A 21,807-nucleotide genomic window follows, 5' to 3' on the forward strand; every position below is an offset into this window, starting at 1 on the left:
CCCTCAAAGAAAAAGATAAACTAACTTTGTGGAGTAGATGGTTTGGCCTAAACCTAAACTATGTCTCATATGGCTCAGAAGTTGGAAGACCTTAACAGGAAAGGAGGCAATTCAGCTACCAAACATGGCAGGAGGGAGTTGGTGACGGTTACCCTCAAGTATTTCAGCACAGATGAGGTAAGGGCTGCAGAACCTACAGCTAGAGACTCTGGGGAGTATAAGCCCACCAAAAGGATGCTACCAGCAATTGATGGGGGTGCAGAAATACACATTCTCACTGCATCCAAAGTAGCTGCCATTACTGCACTGAGCTTTATGACCACTAAAGAGAGGTATTAAGCGCCTACAGAAAATCTCCTATCCCACAGTGAATGATGGCTATGATTCCAGCCTTGCAACTTCCCTTACAGTGTTTTAGAACTCCCACTGTTTTGAAGAATGAATAGCTAACAAGGGACTGATGGTTATGGGGGAGTGGGATGTCAGCCAAAGAGAAGTTTGAATGAGGAAGGCAAAATTTTACATGTAACGTTGGTGCCTGTTTTGGGGATCATATTAAAGTCCCCAGGGTTAAAAGGCTAGTAATTGTTTCAACCTAAGAAAATGACAATAGAGTTACCATTGCTTATTTACCCTGCTCTCAGATGACAAGACAATGTTCTTCCTGAGGGCAGCTAGTGATAAAAGAGAGCAACAGTGATCCTACTGCAAGTACAGAGGAATAGACCTGAGCTTTAACTTACCAAAAAAAAAGAATAACTTTGATTACCCCAGGTTCAGCCCAATTCATACTCCTTGCTGCTCACACCAGGCTAGCAAAGGATCTGCAGCAGATACACACATGTTGTACATGGCTCAGTGTCTATCCAGTGATTTGTTTGAGTCTGCATCTTCACAATAAACTGTTCATCTCACTCCCATGGTTTGTGTAACCCTAATGTTCCACAATGGATCACCAATGCCATAATTCCTCATCAAAACGGTAAAGAGAAAACTACCATGGGGATCATGATACCTGCTGTGCTAAATGAATAATAATTCAGATGGTGAACCATGTAAAACACAAATCACATATGCATTCATATGTGTATTGTACTGACAACAGCTGCATGCAGCAACAAGCTAGAGTGCATTGACTGTCACATACTGCTGCTTTTACTGAACCTTTTTAACAAATCCACGCTTTAAAGAAGTTTATATAATTTCTCACATTTTGTAATCCCCCACAAAGTAACATTTAAGCAGCCATATTTGTTTATAGACAAGCACCTTGAAGTAACCCTTGGAAAAGAAAAAAAACGTAACTGTTTCATCATGCATGTGTATATTACATAAGCTCCATGGCAGTAATTATACTAGAGCCAAAGTGACACACAATGTATCCATTAGCCTTACCTTGAGATATTTATACCGTATATGAGGCGGTAGGCTGATACCTCTCTCGTCTTTCCTGAGAAATTTCACTAGTCTGTCATATAGTTTACACTGCTGCAGTAGCAAAGGCAGTTCAGCTGTAACTGTTTCAGGGTCAGTACATGTAAACTCATAGTAATCTGCAAGACGTATGACATAAGCCATCCTTTTCGCATAATCGGACAAAAAACATGTTTCTACAGCCTGAAGAAGAAAAACAGAAGGTAGTAATGGTTACAGCAGTACTTAATGCTCATCATATTAAAATCAGGCGATGATGGCAGTGACAGAGAAAAAGGCAAGCAGCTCTTAGTTTTGCTTTGTCAACACACAGACCCACTGAGACCAGAACTTCCTCTTAGTAAAAGAACAGTAATCTCATTCATTACAATCACACAGTCTGTAAGTGAAGTTATGGGAAAGTCAAATTCAGACTTCAAAGGTTGTACTGATACATCTTAAACCTTATTTTATCACCCCCCCCCCCAAAATAAAAACATAATTGGATCAATAAAACTGAAAAAGCAATCAATATGAAGGAACTATGGTAAGATTCTGCTACTGAAACACCTACAGTATGATTCTGAACTTGATACCAAATATAAGGGAATTTAGCACCACAAAGTATCAAGTATGAAAATCGATCTAAGAGAATGCTGAAATCAAAAATATGCGATATTGAAGACATTACTCAAATAAACAGTACAGGGAGACGCAAAGAAAGGAACAGGTAGTGTCAATCTGAGGGATGTGAAAAGTTAAGGGAATAGTGAACAAAAATACAAAAATTAACTGCAGCAAGACAGAATGGGGGGGGGTAGCAAATGAAGGTGGAGTTCTTTTCCAGCCAGAGATGCCTTCTAAACAGAGTTTGCATGTCCATCCCTCTGTCCAAATGCACCTGTTGGGAGCAACATGTAAATTTTCACCCACAGAGTGGTGGCAGTACAGGAACGTTAAATATGCTGAGAGAAGAAAGGAGCCACTTTTGAGATTTCAAGTATTTTCTTCTGATTTTTTGTTTAAAATTACTGCTTTGCCGCCTACTTTTTGGCGTTTTCCGGCTTGCTAAAGTTTATATCTGTATTAGAAACAGTATTTAGAACACATCTAGAGCCTGTTTACTGCATTTCCTGTGTTGCACTTAATTTAAAATAGTTTTTTTCTCTTAAAATTGCATTTTACCTGACTCTGGCCTAGCACTCAAGTGTGGGGTCATTTATTGCACTGTTCTGACTATTTTGCTACTTGTGTATCTCTGCTACCTTTAAACTTAAAAAAAAAAAATCTTGCTTTTTTCCCACTTTCTGAAATTTAAGAAAGTTCAGTTACAGATTTGCTGTTCTGAACTGTTTGTAAGTTTCTTGGAGGCCAGGGCTTGCTTGGGCTAAAGGGAAGTCTCTGTGTTCACCAGTGTCAGTGGTTAACACTGAGCAGCCTGCCTGTCCCTGTAGGGGTGGTTACTGCCTAGAAGCTGTAGTTTTATTGGCCATTTTGGGTCAATTCCAAACTCCTTGATCTCTCTCTCTTAAAACCCTGCAACTCTCTTTTTGCATGGTCTTGCGCACAGAGCAGCGTCAGGCAGCGCTGCTTAAACAGGTTTAAAGTATTCCACAAAGTCTGCTCTTCACTTTTTCCCTTAGAACTGCTCTAAATCTCAAAATAAGCACTCTATTTTCATTCTAAAGCCCTGCACTTGCTCGTATAAGTAATCTCTTAGGTAAACACAAATAAACTTAAGCACTACATCCTCTTATACTCCTTTTAAGCACTTGTTCCCTATTGGTTCTTTCTGATCAGTCAATAAGTAGTTCCCTATATTATTCAGGCATGTCCAAAGGTCAGTTTCGAGTTTACTCTCCAGTCCAGCTGGTGAATCTGGGAATCTTGAGGCAATGTTACAGCAGCCTTATGTATACAGACCACTCTCTCCTCCTCCAAACAAGCTCAAATATATGTGAGAGATGCAACTATATAGCCAAACTGGAGGCTAAGTTCTCTCAACCCAGTACTGGCACAGCCTGTCAGGAGGAGAAGGTAACAGCACACACCACAAATCCAGTCTCACATAGACCTATTGCATCAGCAAACCAAACACATAAACACACAAAAACATACTCGGAGGCTCTAAATAAAAATCTGCCTAAGCAGCAGAGACCTCCAAAGCAGACATCCAAGCAACCCTTACCATGAAACAATACCCACATAGCACATAGCTCACAAAGTCAGTGTGCCACACAGTCACAGCCCTTAAGGCTAAACAACACACCTAATACACTTGTAATAGGTGACTCTATTGTCAGACACACTGACGTCCCACTCACCAGGCTGAACAAGGAGAAGGTCACTGTAAGCTGCCTGTCGGCTGCCAAGATCCGCCACATAACACAAGCACTCAGGTCACTCCAAAGCAAGTACAAATATGACTCCATCATTGTCCATGCTGGCGTGAATGACCTGAGATGTACCACCCTGGACTACATGAAAAAAGACGTAGAGGAGCTCTTTGATCATGTAGCCCAGGTCGGTATGACCCTAACCTTGAGTAGCATCTTACCCTCACCAAGAATGATGCCACAGTATAAAGACAAAATGATCAATTTTAACAATTGGTTAAAGTATTGGTGTCATTCAAAGGGGAACCAGTGTCTGTCAGCCTGGGATGACATGCTCGACAAGCCACGTTGCTTCGCTAGGGACGGCTTGCGCCTGTCACCCCTGGGTTTTCAAATACTGGCAAAGGCTCTTGCCACCCCCATAGTGCCTTTTTTAGGCAAGGCTCAAATGACAAACCCACCTCCATAGACAACACAAAGAAAAAAAAACTAAGGGTAATGATGCTCAACACCAGAAGTCTAAACCTCAAGATGCATGCACTCGAGACTCTCCTCAGTATGGAGAATATCGATATCTGTACAGTAACAGAAACCTGGTTCAAGGCTCCCGAGAGCACCCCAGCACTAACAGGTTATACTTCATACCATGCTTTCTGGCCCCAAAACTTGAACCAAACCACAAAAGGAGGGGGAGTATCCATATTTATCAAAGATACCCACAACTCCAGGTTAGTGGCACTGAATGAAGCATCGGAGACCATCCATGTGCAACTAACAGTGGGCAAAACTGCCTTTCAGTTTGTAGCCTGCTACAGACCACCCTCCCAAACACAGGAACTTCACTCGGCTTTCCTGAGAACACTGGAGAATATGAAGGTCTCTCCAAACACCATTATACTGGGTGACTTCAACTACCCAAACATTGATTGGGAAAACTACTCCAGCCCAAACACCCTCGCCCAACGGTTCCTAGAATTTATAAACTCAAATGCTATGGAACAACTGGTCACCACTCCCACAAGAGGGGAAAACATATTGGATCTGGTCATCACCAACATGGGGTCTATATTTTCCACACCAGAGGTATACCCCTCATTGATAAGATCAGACCATAAACAAATCTCACTGGACATCCATAGTCCATCCCCATCTCTAGCCAAGGAAACCACGGTGAAGAACTTCTCAAAAATAAACTTCACACTTCTCAAAACCGAGGTGGAATCCTTCAAAGTCCCCGGACCAGTGGAAAATATGGCCCAAAATGCAGAATCCTTTACAAAAGCATTCTATGGACACGTACAGGAATGCATGGAGCATGCTATCCCAAATAAAACCATGACTCACTCCTCCAAAGGCAGGAGACCTGCCTGGTGGACCCCAGCCATAAATAAGCTATACAACAGAATGAGAAAGCTACTACATGCTAGAGCAAAATCCCAAAAAGGGAAGGCATCTCTGATCAGTACTAGCAAGAAACTACGATCCCTCATAAAATCATCTAAGGCCAGCTTCGAAAGAAAAATTGCACAAGACACTAAAGATAATCACTAGGCCTTCTTTATTTATGTCAGAAACCTGGGAGGCAACTCCCAGATATGCTCTGAGTTAGTGCAAAATGACAAAAAATACACTGAACCCACAGACATTGCCAACACCCTGGCAGAAAGGTTCAGTGCAAACTTCTCCCCCCCTTCCCCCCCAAAAGAGCAAATGTCTATCCCAACAGAGTGTAGCCTTCAATCTCAGCCTTACTACAGGATATGTACCCAAGGAATGGCATACAGCAACAGTGGTCCCACTCCACAAAGGTGGTGCCACAACAGACCCCGGAAACTATTGCCCTATAAAGCTGACTAGCCTGGTCTGCAAAGCTATGGAGCGTATCATCATGGAAATCATAAACAAAGACATTGGGAACCTCCAGACACTGGATCCTACCCAATTTGGCTTTGTTAGGGGCAGATCTTACCTCTTGAACCTGGTCGACTTCTTTGAAACAGTTACCAAAGCCATAGATGAAGGGAAGGTAGTCCACACAGCCTACCTGGACCTCGCAAAAGCCTTTGACACAATACCCCACTCGGGCATCATAAATAAGCTCACCAGCTTAAATATCAACCACTATGTCACAAGATGGGTTGCAAACTGGCTCAGGGATAGAATGTCTGTTACTCTTACACTGAGGAAGGCATGTTTATGCCAAAACCGGTCTGTAATTTTTGTTAATAAAGTCGGAATTTTCATCATCTGTTTTTGGCTTATGTTCAACTGCGAATTTGCTGGCTAACTGTGTTCATCAGGGATAGAACCCACATGGTCAGAATAGCAGGTGCCATGTCAGACTCTAAACCAGTTACAAGTGGCATCCCACAAGGCTCAGTCCTGGGACCTCTCTTGTTCGGTATATATTTCTCTGAGGTACAGGCTAGCACAGGTGGACTATGGCTGACCAAGTTCGCAGATGACTGCAAACTGGGTGCCATAATCGACTCTCCGGCTGACACATGCATCCTCCAAAAGGGTCTCACAGAGATGGATAACTGGTGTCATAGCCATGGCCTAAAGCTAAATGCTAAAAAGTGCATAGTCATCCCCTTTGGGAAAAACAAAGTGCCCACAAATTACCACATAGGTGGTAATCCATTAAGTATGGAAGAAGTAATTAGGGACTTGGGGACCCAAGTAGATAGTAATCTCTCCTTTGACAATCACATTGCCAAAGTGGTTAGAAAGACCATCTATATAGCCCACCTTATCACGAAAGGGTTCACATCTAGATCAAGAGAGGTCATTGTGCCCCTCTACTCATCACTTATCAGGCCCATAATTGAGTACAATGCCCCGTTTGGGATGTACCTTACCCGACACCTACAGCAACTGGAAAGACCCCAAAAGTATCTCACCAAGAGGATCAAGGGGCTCAAACAGGTGCCCAATGCAGTTCAGCTAAAGAAACTCCAGCTCTACTCAGTTGCGTACCGACTACTCAGAGGCGATCTGTGTCTGACGTATAAAGCCATGTCCAACCCAGAATTAATGGACATGCTTCACCTCAGGAAATCCAAATCCCTTAGAGCTAAACGCTCCAGGGACTTGAACCTCAACACAGAAATAAATAGGACAAGCTGGAGGGACAGATTCATATCCCAGAGGCTCCCCTCACTCTGGAACAAAATCCCAATCCATGTTAGGCAGAGCCCCTCACTGACCCTCTTCAAGAGAAATCTTGACAAGTGGATGGGAGATCGTAAGTTTACCCCTGGGATCTCTTCTGTGTCCCTGCTTGACAGAGGTACAGTAAACTAACCTTAAACGGGCTACCTTCTGTGACCTACTATACAGAGGCACAGTCAACTAATCTAAAAGGGTGGCGAAAGCCAAACACACTCTGGCTAGGCTTATAAATGCCCTAGGGCAGATAGCCTATTATCAGCCTATGAACCTATGAACCTATGAATCTGTATTCCAGCATCTCTGAGCATGTTTTGTTTATTTACATGTGTGTGCATTTATCAAGTACAACACCAAATGTACTGTTTATATATGTTTAGTCTTTGCTTATGGGATACCAAGTGCATGAACTCATATCTAATCGATGTGCAGATTAAACTGTTGCATGTGTTTTTGCTTATCAGAATAAAGTTGTTGTGTAAATATGACCCATATGAATTCAGTTTTTGCCAGTATCTGTTGACCTATGTACTTATTTTCTGGGGAAACTGACCTTGCTAATAATGTTTTATGCAGTACATAGGAGTGGAGAAAATTAGAGCAGTACTGGGACCACCTCTCCAGAAAATCCTTCCCCCACCCTATAATTAAAACCGTGTAAAGATCTCTAGCTGTTACACAAACAAAACACAGAGCAAAGTATATTTGACAAAGTGCATGCATTTATTAGATACGTTGAAGAACTATTCCAGTGATGTATCTACTATTCAAAGTGATGTATCTATTTTGTTTGTCAATGCAAAGGATCACCATTCTGCAAAGATTCATAACAAACTACTCCCCCAAATCAATGCAGAAAATCTACTGACTGGAATAAATGGACCATGCATCACTCCCACTCTGCAGTCTGTTTCAACTCGCATCATGAATGCAGGGGCATGAATATTAACAGCGCCAGTGTCTGAACTGCTCAACTGATGAAATACTTCAGAAAGACAGTGTCTCATTGCTTCAGTACTGCATTGCAGCTGAACCAGTGATAGAGTGGAAATAGGAGTTTTAATCATTCAAAGTAAAGTGCAGAGTAAGTGCAGCTATCAGTTTCAAAAGTGAAGTGCTCCCCATATAGCAGAAAGGTTAAGCGGTATGCTAACACTGCTCTTGACCTTTCTTTCCCTCCCACCTCCATACTCCTCAGTTGATTAGAAAGGATCTCACCATACTTCCAATATCCTTTGCTGAAAGTGCTTCCTTGTGATAACAAATGAGAATGAAAACTATTGTATTTATTATAGATGGCAAACCGTAGGGTATTCTCTATGTTTTTGCCAAACCAAGAAGCAATGATATGTGTTAGGACAGGCCAGTTTTCAGATGTATTAATATGTAAGCAATATGACAATTCATTATAAAGCTCAACATAGAAGCAAGATGTGCTGAAATTGTAAGCAATATATCAGTTACAGACTCTCACGTACATTTATTAAAGTATGTGTATTTTGAAGAGAACCAGGTAAAAAACACCAACGGACCAAGTCAACTGTGGTTTTAAATAATTTTTCATTGCTGTTTCTTAAACAATTTAATTGATGTGATTATTCAATCAGCATTAATTGTGACTAGTATATAATACACTGGAACTGGTTGTTCAGAGTTTATTCTGATGAAGTTGTTGACGATAATCTTGGTTCATTTGCTTTTGGTTTTGCTTTTGAGCTTGCCTACATATCTATTTGCAAACTGATTGTTACTACAACTCGTTTTGGGAACTTATTGGTGGTTGCCTTGGTCCGTTGGTGTTTTTTACCTGGTTTACTAGTTCGTTTGGACACCTTCCTGCTTTGGTTTACTATTTTGAAGAGAAGCCATAAAGGACATGTAATACAGCTAGACCAATGAGGAGGCAGTTTTTATGTGGCACACATATCAATCATTTCATATAGTGAATGAAATTGGTGGATCATCAGAGGGCAAGAAGGGTTTCAGGGAGCTAGACTCAAGAGTTAAACTTAAGGTATATGATAATTAACAATATATGTGATGCATGTTTGTAAATGTGAACTTTTTAATACAGTTTGATTACTTTCGTATAAATGTAGTTTGTCTAGGTCTAAAGTGTTAATTCAATAAAGGTGTTTAAAAAAAAAGGAATAAAACTGAAGGCAAAAAATAAATAAAAGATTAGATGAGTTATAGATGGGTAAAGTTTTAGGGAAGGAAAATGTTCCAAAGCCGGGGGGACAGGGTGGGGGAAATAAGGCCACAGTTCTTTTTAAAGAACTGAATGGCAAGATAGCTGCTACTGTGGAGCACAATCTATAAGGCTGCAAGCAATGGACAAGTATAGCTATCCAAAATAGTTATTTTATGTGGCAAGAGTATAATATATTCCAAGATAGATGAAAACCAGCTTAGAGAGTGAGAATAACAAGCTTATGTGTGAGATATATGGTCTAGAAAGGACAGAGTGACATTTTAAACATAATTTAAAGTTTTGTCTTGAAGATGAGATGTTAAATGAGGCCCAGTTTACCTGAATTTGTAGCAGCTCTGGCAGATGAAAAAAATCCCAAGGCATTTAATAAAAAGTCTATGGGGTTACTTTAAGCATAAAAAATACATATATGTATATATATATATATATATATATATATATATATATATATATATATATATATATATATATATATATATATATATATATATATATATATATATATATATATATATATATATATATATATATATATATATATATATATATATATATATATACATACAGAGAGAGAGAGATATGTACCAGATACACAGACACACACACACACACACACACACATATATATATATATATATATATAAATATATCTTATATAAACACACACACATGTATATGTACATATATATATATATATATACATATATATATATATATATATATATATATATATATATATATATATATATATATATTGCACCCTCCCTTTCCAGTTATAGCATTTACGTTTTCAGTATTTTACATATTCAATTTCACAAACTTTAATGGGGGTAATTCAGTAAACCCTACACACAGTGATTCTCCATGTAGGAATAGTGATAAAGCTCAAACACGGAACATAGCTGCCAAGCAATCCAGGAAACAAGGCTCGGGGCGTGCATGAGCTTCCATACACCATGCAGACATGAAAGCATCCACAGAATGCAAATCACCTCAGCTGCTGGTGAAAAACATGGAAATTACATGGTTTTGCAATCCAGTAAGCAGAAAGGCATCCGTGTAGGTGCCGTGTCTGCAGAAAAAATGTACGCAGTTACTAACCATGTACCGGACTATAAAATTGAAGCAGGGGCTGTGACAGCCCAAATAAAAGGTTGTATATGTGACAGTAGCCATGCAAATGGCCAAATCTATGGCCAGTGATACAAAAACTAATGCAATATATGAAAAATTAAACTTTGTTTATACATATGCCATGTTTAAGTGGCATGCAGCGGCACGCAAACAGGACATTTATTAAAAACAAAATTAAATATGTAAAATAAGAAATATAAAGGTATACAAAGTTATTGCATTATAGTGGCCAGCATACAGAGTCATACAATGGCAGGTTATAGTGGTGCTACATGAACTCCAAGAAGAGCTAAACCCAAACATAAAACTACTGTTCAATCTTAGCCTTACTACAGGATATGTACCCAAAGAGTGGCGTACAGCAACAGTGGTCCCTCTCCACAAAGGTGGTGTCTCAACAGATCCTGGAAACTATCGCCCCATAAGCCTGACTAGCTTGGTCTGCAAAGCTATGGAAAGGATCATCATGGACCTCATAAATAAAGATATTGGGGACCTACAGTCACTGGATCCTACCCAGTTTGGCTTTGTTAAGGGCAGATCCTGCCTCTTAAACCTGGTCAATTTCTTTGAAACAGTCACCAAGGCCATTGATGAGGGGAAGGTGGTCCACACAGCCTACCTGGACCTCGCAAAAGCCTTCGATACAATACCCCACTCGGGCATTATAGATAAGCTCACCAGCTTAAATATAAACCCCTATGTCACTAGATGGGTTGCAAACTGGCTCAAGGACAGAACCCACATGGTTAGAATTGCTGGAGTGATGTCAGACTCCAAACCAGTTACAAGTGCCATCCCACAAGGCTCAGTCCTGGGACCTCTCTTGTTCGGTATATATTTCTCGGCGGTACAGGCCAACATGGAAGGACTGTGGCTGACCAAGTTCGCAGATGACTGCAAACTGGGCGCCATAATCAACTCTCCAGCTGACACAAGCATCCTCCAAAAGGGCCTCATAGAAACAGACAACTGGTGCCAGAGCCATGGCCTCAAGCTAAACGCCAAAAAGTGTATAGTCATCCCCTTTGGCAAAAACAAAGTGCCCACAAATTACCACATAGGTGGTAATCCATTAAGTACAGAAGAAGTCATTAGGGACCTGGGGACCCAAGTTGATAGCAATCTCTCATTTGACAACCACGTGGCCAAAGTGGTTAGAAAAACATTTTATATAGCCCACCTAATCATGAAGGGATTCACATCTAGATCAGGGGAGGTCATCGTGCCTCTTTACTCATCCCTCATCAGGCCCATAATTGAGTACAATGCCCCTTTTGGGATGTACCTTACCAGACACCTGCAGCAACTGGAAAGACCCCAAAAGTACCTCACCAAGAGGATCAAAGGGCTCAAACAGATGCCATATGCTGCCCGGTTAAAGAAACTCCAGCTCTACTCAGTGGCATACCGCCTGCTCAGAGGCATTCTGTGCCTGACGTATAAAGCCATGTCCAACCCAGAATTAATGGACATGCTGCACCTCAGAAAATCCAAATCCCATCGAGCTACATGCTCGAGAGACTTGAACCTCAGCACTGAAATAAATAGGACATGCTGGAGGGACAGATTCATAACCCAGAGGCTCCCTTCACTCTGGAATAAAATCCCAGTCCAGGTTAGGCAGAGTCCCACATTGACTCTCTTCAAGAGGAATCTTGATGAGTGGATGGGAGATCGTAAGTTTACCACGGCTATCACTTCTGTGTCACTGACAGAGGCACAGTATACTAACCTCAAAAAAAGGCATAGCAAAATTAATTTAAACTGGGTGGCGAAAGCCAAACACACTCTGGCTAGACTTATAAATGCCCTAGGGCAGATAGCCTAGTATGAACCTATGAACCTATAAGGAGATAGGCTCTGGTGTAGTGCAGTATCCAGGGTATATGCAATTAGGTTTATGTAAATGAGCCAAGTTTATTGAATAGCAAAAATGGCCACCATGTCTGCATGTACTAACAGTGTAAAGACTAGAACTGTGGTAGTGTAGGCAGAAGAGATAGCTGACATGAAAAGGGAGTATGTCATGGGTATGTATAAGCAAACTGGAGCTTAGCAGCGCCTGTTTGTACTCTGCTAAGCACAGCTAAGCAGGGGTGTGTGTCTGTTGCTGCTCAGCTAAGCTCTGTGGCATTTGATTTAGCTGGATGAAGAAAAGCTAAGCATGCATGTGTTCAGGGGAGGGTCTAAACTGATGAGCAATGTTTACACTAGAGCTGCGTGTTTGTGCGGAGCACCGCGGGGCTTAGCAGTGGAGGAAACTGAAAAAAAAATTAAAAGGAAATAGCCTGGAAAAGCCAATCAAGTATAAATGACTGATAAGCCCTCTTCCACAGACACTGGCCCATTCAACCCCTCAATAATATAGCTGGCAGGTGGAATGTATGATAGTTAGTGGGTTCCTATTACGTGATCGAACTTCAACAAGTACGAACCCTATATGGTCGAAACCATATAGTCGAACTTGCAGAAGTTCGAACATGGAAAAAAATAAATAAAACATGAAACAGTAAACTAATTGGCAGCAGGGGGGTACAGGGGGCTTGCCCCCATGCTTGCAACAGTTAATTTACTGTTGCATGTTTTATTTTTTTTTCTGTGTTCGAGGTTTTAAAAGTTCGAACAGGCAAGTTCGATATTGTCATGTTCAAAGTTTCAAAACTTCGATCATGTAATAGGAACGCATAGTCAGCCATCACACAGACTGCATCTGCAGCACACCACTATAAAGTATGCATACACCCTTCAATCTGATTTTTCCACCATACTCTGCACCACTGGAGTACACACTTGTTAATTTTAACTGACAAAATGTAGGGGCTGCTGCTGCTTTGCTACATCTGTATGTGCTACAGGCTGAGGTCAGTGATGATGATGATGCTGACAATAGGCCCAGACTGAGGAGGAGAAGAGTGTTCAGACCCAGGGTAACCTTCCAGGGGCTACATGAGCTGGCGATAGTAGAGTACTACAGGGTGGAGAGGGACATACTACAACAACTCACCGAGCTCTGCCACCCTCACCTTAGACCCAGAGCCAATAGAGGGGAACCCATCCCAGTGAAAACAAAGGTATGTGTATCCTTAAGAATACTAGCTACAGGTACTTTCCAAAGACCTACTGGGGACATCATGGGGGTCTCACAGGCATCTGCATCCAGGATACTCCACCAGTTCCTGGATGTCATGATAACACATGCCAGTGAGCACATATATTTCCCCAGCACCCCTGAGGAGAGGACCAGCAATATGCATCTCTTCCATCATGTAGCACACTACCCCGAGCTACTGGGTGCCACAGACTACACTTGTGCACCTCAAAGCACCACTCAAGGAGGAGGGTAGAGTCTACTTCAACCACCAGGGGTATCACTCCATCAACTGCCTTGTCATGTGCAATGCCCAGGGCATTATCATCAGTGTGTGTGCTGGCAGCCCTGGCAGTTATCACAACTCCCAGATCTGGCATGCATCACAGCTGCACCAGGCATTTGCTAGGGGGTACATGCCATATGGTCATCTAGTGGGGGATGCTGGCTATGCACCTGAAATATGGATGATGACACCCATTAATCGTGCACACACACCCACCCAAGAAGGCCATAATGAGGCACACGCACAAACTAAGAACATCTCAGAGCATGTGTTTGGGCTGCTCAAGTCACAGCTCCACTGCCTTGACATATCTGGTGGAGCCCTGCAGTACTCTCCAGCCAAATCTGCACACATGTTCATAGTATATGCCATGTTACACAATATGCTCCTGTGGAAACAGCTGTGGCAGGAACAGCAGAGGGAAGGGATACACAGCCCTCCACTATTGCCATGGTTTCCACAGGCACAGGGGGAGTCAGAGGCGGAACCCCCTGAGCCTATCCCTGTAGGCAGAAATAGGCCTTGGCAAAGACGCAATGCATAGCACATACACTGACAACCTAGGGCCCCAGGGACTGACACCTCACTCCAACTCACATACACACAGTAAAAAGGATGCCACTCACATCACACTTCCTGTACCTTACCATGTATAGGCTGTGTACTGCATGCATCCAACAGAGTCAGCCCTGGAGCACTGTCCTCTTAACTGCTGCAGGCACAAGGTAAGTCACTCTTCTTAACCAAATGAATGGGGTAGTAGACTGTGCTAGCATATCTATGTTATTGCTGCATTTATGCAAGGGAATGGAGTGGGCTACTGGGATAGCAGCAGACAACTGACAGCTATGTGGGACAACAGAAAATGTCTGCCAAATACTAGCTGCCACAGACTATGCAGTAGTCTCCAAGGTGGCAAAACTCACTGCAGGTTATGTGAGGGACTAACAAACAGCAGGGTCATAGGGCAGATGCATGGATGTCAATGTTGGAGTCCCATACATACCTCTCAACCTCTTACAGCAACACATCTGTTTAAAAGCCATAAAGAAATGTGTGGTAAGGGCACCAAAATAGAGACAGTTATGAAATATTGCTCTGACAAACTTAGCAAGTGATACTATAACAGGTCTTGGAGTAGCATAAATTTTCTGAAGGGTAAGGAGTCTGAAACTCAAATGTCTGCCATCACTTTCTAACTTCAGTCTTTAATGATTTGCCAGTATTTTCCCAGACAACCACAATGTTATGAAAAATGGACAAAAAATAAGAGCCATACATCTGGACAGTCTGGGAAAAGGTGTACAGTTGAGAGGTATGCTCCCCTACCCTAACACACTCGTCTTCCCATAGAACTGCAGTAACATTTATGTTTGTAAGTTAACAGCAGCAGTCTACACATTCCCAGGGATGTCCCAATCAACTTGCTAAATTATTTCATTTCCACAATATGTAGGGGTCAGTATGCTATGTATGTGCATGGTTAATAGTGTCAGGATGTAGGCAGCACTTACTGGTGGCTGTTGTGGCTTACTAGTCTAAGTACAGTATCGTGGTTAACAGGGTCCATGGTTCAAGACTGGCTGTGCCAACTATTTTGCATGTCAGCTACACCTATGGTAGGAGTTGTACAGACTGTCCAGACGTCAAAATTTGTTACTTCAGGAAAGGTGGACAATAGAGGGAGAGGGGACCACACATATGGACAGTACACACCTCTGAGTGACCTAGATGGGTGCCTAGTACAACAGCAGGTCGTGACAAGTCAGTCTAGCACCAGGATATAAAGACTGCCATGTTACTGTATCAGTACTGACCACTGACTTGTTGTCAGTTCTGTGTCAGTACTGACAACAAGTCAGTGGTCACCATCCATACCCCTGAAGTGACAGGGTGTCACAAAATGAACACACATATGCCTCATATATCTGTTCTGCTTGTCATAACACTGCCTTTGCCTGGCAAACTATTTGCAGACTAATAAAGGTTGATGCAAAAATATCAATGACACACAGATGAGATGCAGATATCATAACCCATAGGAAAATGCAAACGGATACAAAACCATTCTATCACCTGTCTACATTTGGAAGACCAATATTAAGACCCTCTCCCAATGTCTGGGCCTGTGTCCAACTGTTATATATGGCCCTGTGCAGATGTTTGTCTGTAAGTGTTTAAGAGGTATGGCTAACATGTAGCCTAATAATAACAGTGCCACACAAACCATCTGACAACCACAGCAGATGTATAGAGCACAGTGATGGATAACCTGCTAAACAGGTACAGTCAGAGGTGTGAAGTTTGTAACCATAACTCCAAATAAATAGCAGCAACTGTGGACAAAGCCTGTGACTGGACTACAGAAGGACAAAAAGACAAATATAAAGGGAAGGGGAACCACTGGCCAGACAAACATAGAATGTGCACATTAGAACAATTCCTGCAGTAACATAGGTTCCCTGTAGTGTATGGAGTCAGTGAACAAATGCCTGTCAGCGGTTCTTCACATGAATCTATACTGATCTGCCATTGACTTATCAAGAAATCACAGTGCTATGTAGAATATAACACACATATTATGGAAAACTCTTCTCAGTCTAATCCACTCGCTACCCACTCAAGGATATGACTTGGGTAATAAGGATAGCACATAGCCTGGAGATCCTCAGCCAGTATATCACTGGGGTGCTGAACTGTTTACACAGGTTCATCAGCCAATCGGCTGTAGCACACAAAGACCTGGACCGGAGTATAGGTACCTCTGGACTGGGGTCCCACTGTTAGTACTGAAGGTCATACTGGGCATGCTCCTACAAACCCACATCTGACTATAGAACTGTGTTGTCCATATATGCATTTGCATATAGACAGATATGTACACCTTAACTTTCTCTCCCCACCCCCATCATACAGGATTACACTCATCTATCCATATGTGGCAAATATAAGATATATCTGGATCTACTGAGTGTAATATACATACACACACACACACACACATATATATATATATATATATATATATATATATATATATATATATATGTAGCATATGCAAATATATCAATTACAGACAGGCAAGGACAGGGGAGAGACAGAGAGAGAGACAGAGAGAGAGAAAGAGAGAGAGAGAGTGAGAGAGGGATAGAGAGAGACAGACAGACACCCTGAAAGGCATAGAGTGATGTAGTGCTCAAGCCATTTGCACACCAATTATAACCAGTGGCACATGGAAGAACTTAGATAAGTTCCATTGTGTAATAATAGTGAGGTAGGGGTTGTAATGTGACATCACCCGCCTTGTGTGTGTGTGTGTGTGTGTGTGTGTGTGTGTGTGTGTGTGTGTGTGTGTGTGTGTGTGTGTGTTTCTGTATCTATTACATTTACAGGAGAAAACACACACCCAACAGGCCTATGTCTGTGCAATGGTCACCCATTTTATGGCCCTGATACTAGTGTACTCCACAACAGTAGGCTACCTGTCAGCAGCTAGTGATGTTATCCACCCCAACAGCAGTGTCAGACACTCTTCACATAAATAAGCCTCATGGTACATGCGATAAGTACTTAGCACTATAGTGTAGACAGTCACACAGGTAGTGGTTCTAATCGCAACAATAGCAACTCAGTGTGTGTGTGTTTAAAGATATTCCCTTGTGTCTGTCTGTATTTCCTGTTTATGTGTGTGCAATACCAATACATTTTAAGGCCTGTTTCACCCTGGTAACCACCACTGCACTACTTTACCAGGCCTGTAGCTCTTATTCACTTTAGAAGCACTGTTGGCCATTCATCAGCCATGTAAGTTCCGTGGCACATGAGATAAATATGTAGCACTGTAGTACATACAACTAGATAGGTAGGTGCTCTAATCTCAGCACTGGCAACTCTGTGTCTGTGTTTGCAGGTAATACTATTTTGAGGCCTGTTCCACACACTAAATCCCTCATTGCCCTTCTTTACAAGTCCTGCTGATGTCATTCACCTTAGAAGCACAGTTAGACAGTCTTCATTCATACAAACCATGAGACACATGCGAAAAGTACGTAGTACTATAGTACATACAAGTAAATAGGTAGTAGTTCTATTCTCAGCATTGGTAACTGTGTGTGTGTGTTTGTAGGTAATACCGTTTTGAGGCCTGTTCCACCCACTAAATCACCCAATAAGGCCTGCTAATGTCATTCACCTTAGAAGCACAGTTGCACAATCTTCAACCATAAAAGCTCTGTAGTGCATGAGAAAAGTATGTAGTACTATAGTACATGCAAGTAGATAGGTAGGGATTCTATTCTCAGCACTGGCAACTGTGTGTGTGTGTTTGTAGGCAATACTTTTGAGGCTTGTTCCAACGAGTAAACCCCCCACTGCCCTTCTTTACAAGGCCTGCAGATGTCATTCACCTTAGAAGCACCGTTAGACAGTCTTCAGAGATATAAGCTCAGTGGTGCATGTGATAAGTATGTAGCAGTATAGTACATACAAGTAGATAGGTAGAGGTTCTAAACTCAGCACTGGCAACTTGTGTGTGTGTGTGTGTGTGTGTGTGTGTGTGTGTGTGTGTGTGTGTGTGTGTGTGTGTGTGTGTGTGAGATACCATTTCACCCTGTTGACCCCCCCCCCCATTGCATCACTTTACAGGGCCTGTTCATGTCATCCACCTTAAATTCACTGTTGGACATTTTCTAGACATATAAGCTCCATGGCTCATGTGATAAGTAGGTAGCACTATAATGCATACAACTAGGTAAGTAGGGGTTTGAGTCTCAATACAGCAAACTGCAATACTGTGTGTGTATGTGTGTGTGTATGAAGCATATCCCTATGGCTGTTGTCTGTGTTGGTTATACCATTTTGAGGCGTGTTGACTCCCTCCCTCCCCATGGCATTACTTTAAAGAGCCCACTGATGTCATCCACCTTAGATACACCATTTGAAACTCACCAGGCTATGACAGGCATCTGCACAGATTTAAGCAGAATGTCCTGATGTTTGCCACATATATGTGGTCTGTGTCTCATAACAATGGGGTTTTCTGTGAAAGCATTAGCAAATCAGTGAGACTTTAAGTCAGAAATCATGACAGACATTTCAGCTTCAGATGTCATACCCTTCTTAATAGTCACGCCGATGCAAAACCCATTACCCTATCAGTTGTCTAGGTCTGTAAGGGCAATATGTGAGAGATGTCCCTATTTTTTGTAGTTTCTCTCACCATCGGACCTCCTAACAGACCTGAATTACTCATTTTTTACTGCGTTTTGGGGTCTAAATGAAGGGGTGCCATGATTCCCAAGTGGCACCCGTTCATTTCCGATTTTTTGCTTTTGTTTTTTTATTTTTTTGAGTTTTCATGCTGTCAGAGCTGACGTCATCATGTATGCGATGACGTCAGCTCTGTCAGCACTACCAGCCAGTTGGAATTGAGCTCAAGGAGCTCACATCATCATTTCCTGCTGGCGGGAAGTGCTTGGCTTGAAAAAGCTGCAGTTTCAGATGCTTATGCTGACTGGATTTTGTTTTACTTATTTAAACTGCCACTATGCCATTTTGGACAGAAACTGGCTGCAAGAGGGTGTTGGACATAAGTAACTGTGCTGCGACGATGAGAGGGTTTTGGACAGAGCTGCAAGGGGGACTTTGTATATGCTGCGCTGTTTTCAGGAGGGGGACGAACTTCGTATATGCTGCCATTTGCAAGTAGGTAAAGAACAAAAAGGGTGTGTGTGAAAATGCCCCCATGTAATACACCTGGTGGCTAGAGGTATTCAGGCTCAAACCCTGTACCTTTGATACAGGGTAAAAAGAGCCTAATGTCCCTAGCCACCACATTTCTGAGCTTTATCCAGATTTGTTTTGTGCTAAGAGTTGAGAGCTATGATGAGACGTGAGAACTTTTTTTTTGTACTAAGGGTTAAGAGCTATGATGAGAAGTGAGAACACAGTTTCTATTCCACCCATTATTGACTTTGTTGTTTGTCCATGTTTTTTGTGCTAAGAGGTTGAGAGCTATGGTGAGAAGTGAGAACTGAAATTATTCACTAAATGATAGCCATTAAATTTCAGTCTTCCTATTTTTCAGGAAACTTCTGATTTATCATAGTGGTATGTTGTTTTGACTGTAGTGCATAAGGTTCTGTGTTCAAGACTTGCCAGTGAAATGCATGGTGGTAACAACATTTTATTCTAGCAACGTTACAAAATTATACAAGCAATGTTTAAAAAGTGTCCCTGATAAGTCCCAAGCCACCACCACTTGTGAGCTTTTTCCAGGTTTTTTCTTCTAAGAGTTGAGAGCTATGGTGAGAAGTGAGAACTGAATTTATATTCCCCCGTTATTGGCTTCATTGTCCAGGTTTTTTGTGCTAAGAGGTTGACAGCTATAGTGAGACGTGAGAACTGAGTTTGTATTCCCCTATTATTGGCTCTGTCCAGGTTTCTTGTGCAAAGAGGTTGACAGCTATGTTGAGAAGTGATGAATTCACTAAATGATAGCCATTAAGTTTTAATCTTCCTATTTTTCAGGAAGCTGCTGATTTGGCATAGTGGTATGTTGTTGTGATTGTAGTGCATAGGGTCCTGGGTTCAAAACCTGCCAGTGAAATGCATTTTATTCTAGCAACTTTACAAAATTATACAAGCAATGTTTACAAAATTATAAAAGCAATGTTTAAAATGTGCCCCTCGTTTTTGACCTTTTGTACCCCTCCTCCCAAAAAAAATGAAATTGAAAATAAGTGCGAGACGCTGTGCAAGATGCCTATGGCTTACACTACTGTCATTCTATTTATAGTGTGGGTGTGGAAGTATTTTATGATGGAAATGTTCTGAATTGAGCAGTTATGTCATTATTGGTTCATGTATTTTGTTTCATTGCCTGAGTACAGCCTACTGGTAAAATGTTCAAACAAATTTAAAATGCGCTCTAACAAGTGTGTTGTATTATACAAGGACTATAATTTAATAAAGTCAGGAAGGTGTATCAAAGAAAAGAACACATGTATGTTTCTTGTTTTATGTGCAAGGGGCTAATGATTTGAAAATAGCCCAAAGGTAATCTCTATCCACCACTGGCCAGATGAATTTTCTTTGGATGTGGGTTTCAAAGCTGTTTCAATGAATGTGAGTTTCAAGGGCAGATAAGTTTTAATGTCAAGCCTATTTTCATTGTGAGACAGTATTGCTTTGTTTACCAGATAATACCAGCACTATACACAAACTGAAGTTTTGAAATCTCCTTTTATTAATAAAATATTTTAAAATATATCAAAGTAAAATACTTTCCACTGAGTTAAGCGCTTTCATCTACTTTATGTAGACTTCATCACAACAAAGCATTATAACCCCCACAGGTATGCCAAAAACCTAGGCTGTGCCATACAGTTGACATCATGTGTGTATGTCTAGAAGGGTGCTGTTCAGCTGGGTCATGAAAAGGAGCTGTGTGTGTCTGGTGGTGACCTGCATATGACAGTGATGTGTGAGTGTATGCATGTACACAGTCAAGCCATGTGCTAGCCCTACATGAGGGTATGTTGGACAGCCATGGACCATACATGGCAGGATGTAAAGTTCACCATCTCCGGCCATGAACACAGGAACTGGCTCTGCCAGGAGTGTCACTAGCACCACCATGCCTAAGGCCAGATGTGGTACTACTTCCTGATGGTGACCGGTGTCTGCTGCCATGTGATAAGGACAGCATTCTCCCTTTGGTACTGCAAGTAGTACTGCCACTACGGGAGTGTGAATGTGCATGGCCATGTGGGCTCTCTGCTAATGTTGCTGCTGACCTACATGCACGTGTTCAGTGCCTTAATTCCACCACATGTTCAAGCACAGACATCGCATGGTTAAGGACTGACAATATCTCAACCCGCCGTCTATCCATGAAATCCGCGAAATGACGTGTCATCACCAACGCCATGGAGGGAGTCGTGCATGCCAGGCTGGGTTGCATCCATGACCCTGACAATCCATCTGGTGTACCATTCACCACATGCCTGTGCCTCCATGATGGACTAAAACATGCGTCAGGTCACACGTGCTGTGACACCTCTGACAGGGGCTGGATGGGCAGCAATCCTCCATCAAGCACCCCTGTCAATCTGCCTGTGTGGGACCTCACCAGCTCTCTGGCTATGGCTAGTGTCTACAG

The 21,807-nt window shown here is 42.0% G+C and overlaps 1 protein-coding gene across 1 annotated transcript in view; it reads right to left on the minus strand.

Annotated features, from left to right (window-relative positions):
- Nucleotides 1-21,807, minus strand: part of LOC122799535 — a 200,371-nt gene that overhangs the window by 129,239 nt on the left and 49,325 nt on the right. Inside the window, exon 2 of the mRNA XM_044068665.1 lies at nt 1,396-1,617. Coding sequence (XP_043924600.1) covers nt 1,396-1,617 — 222 coding nt within the window. The remainder of the gene's footprint in view (nt 1-1,395; nt 1,618-21,807) is intronic.

The sequence above is a fragment of the Protopterus annectens genome, chromosome 4.part0 (genome assembly GCF_019279795.1).
Source record: "Protopterus annectens isolate FY-2018-M chromosome 4.part0, PAN1.0, whole genome shotgun sequence".
Taxonomy (NCBI): Eukaryota; Metazoa; Chordata; order Ceratodontiformes; family Protopteridae; genus Protopterus; species Protopterus annectens.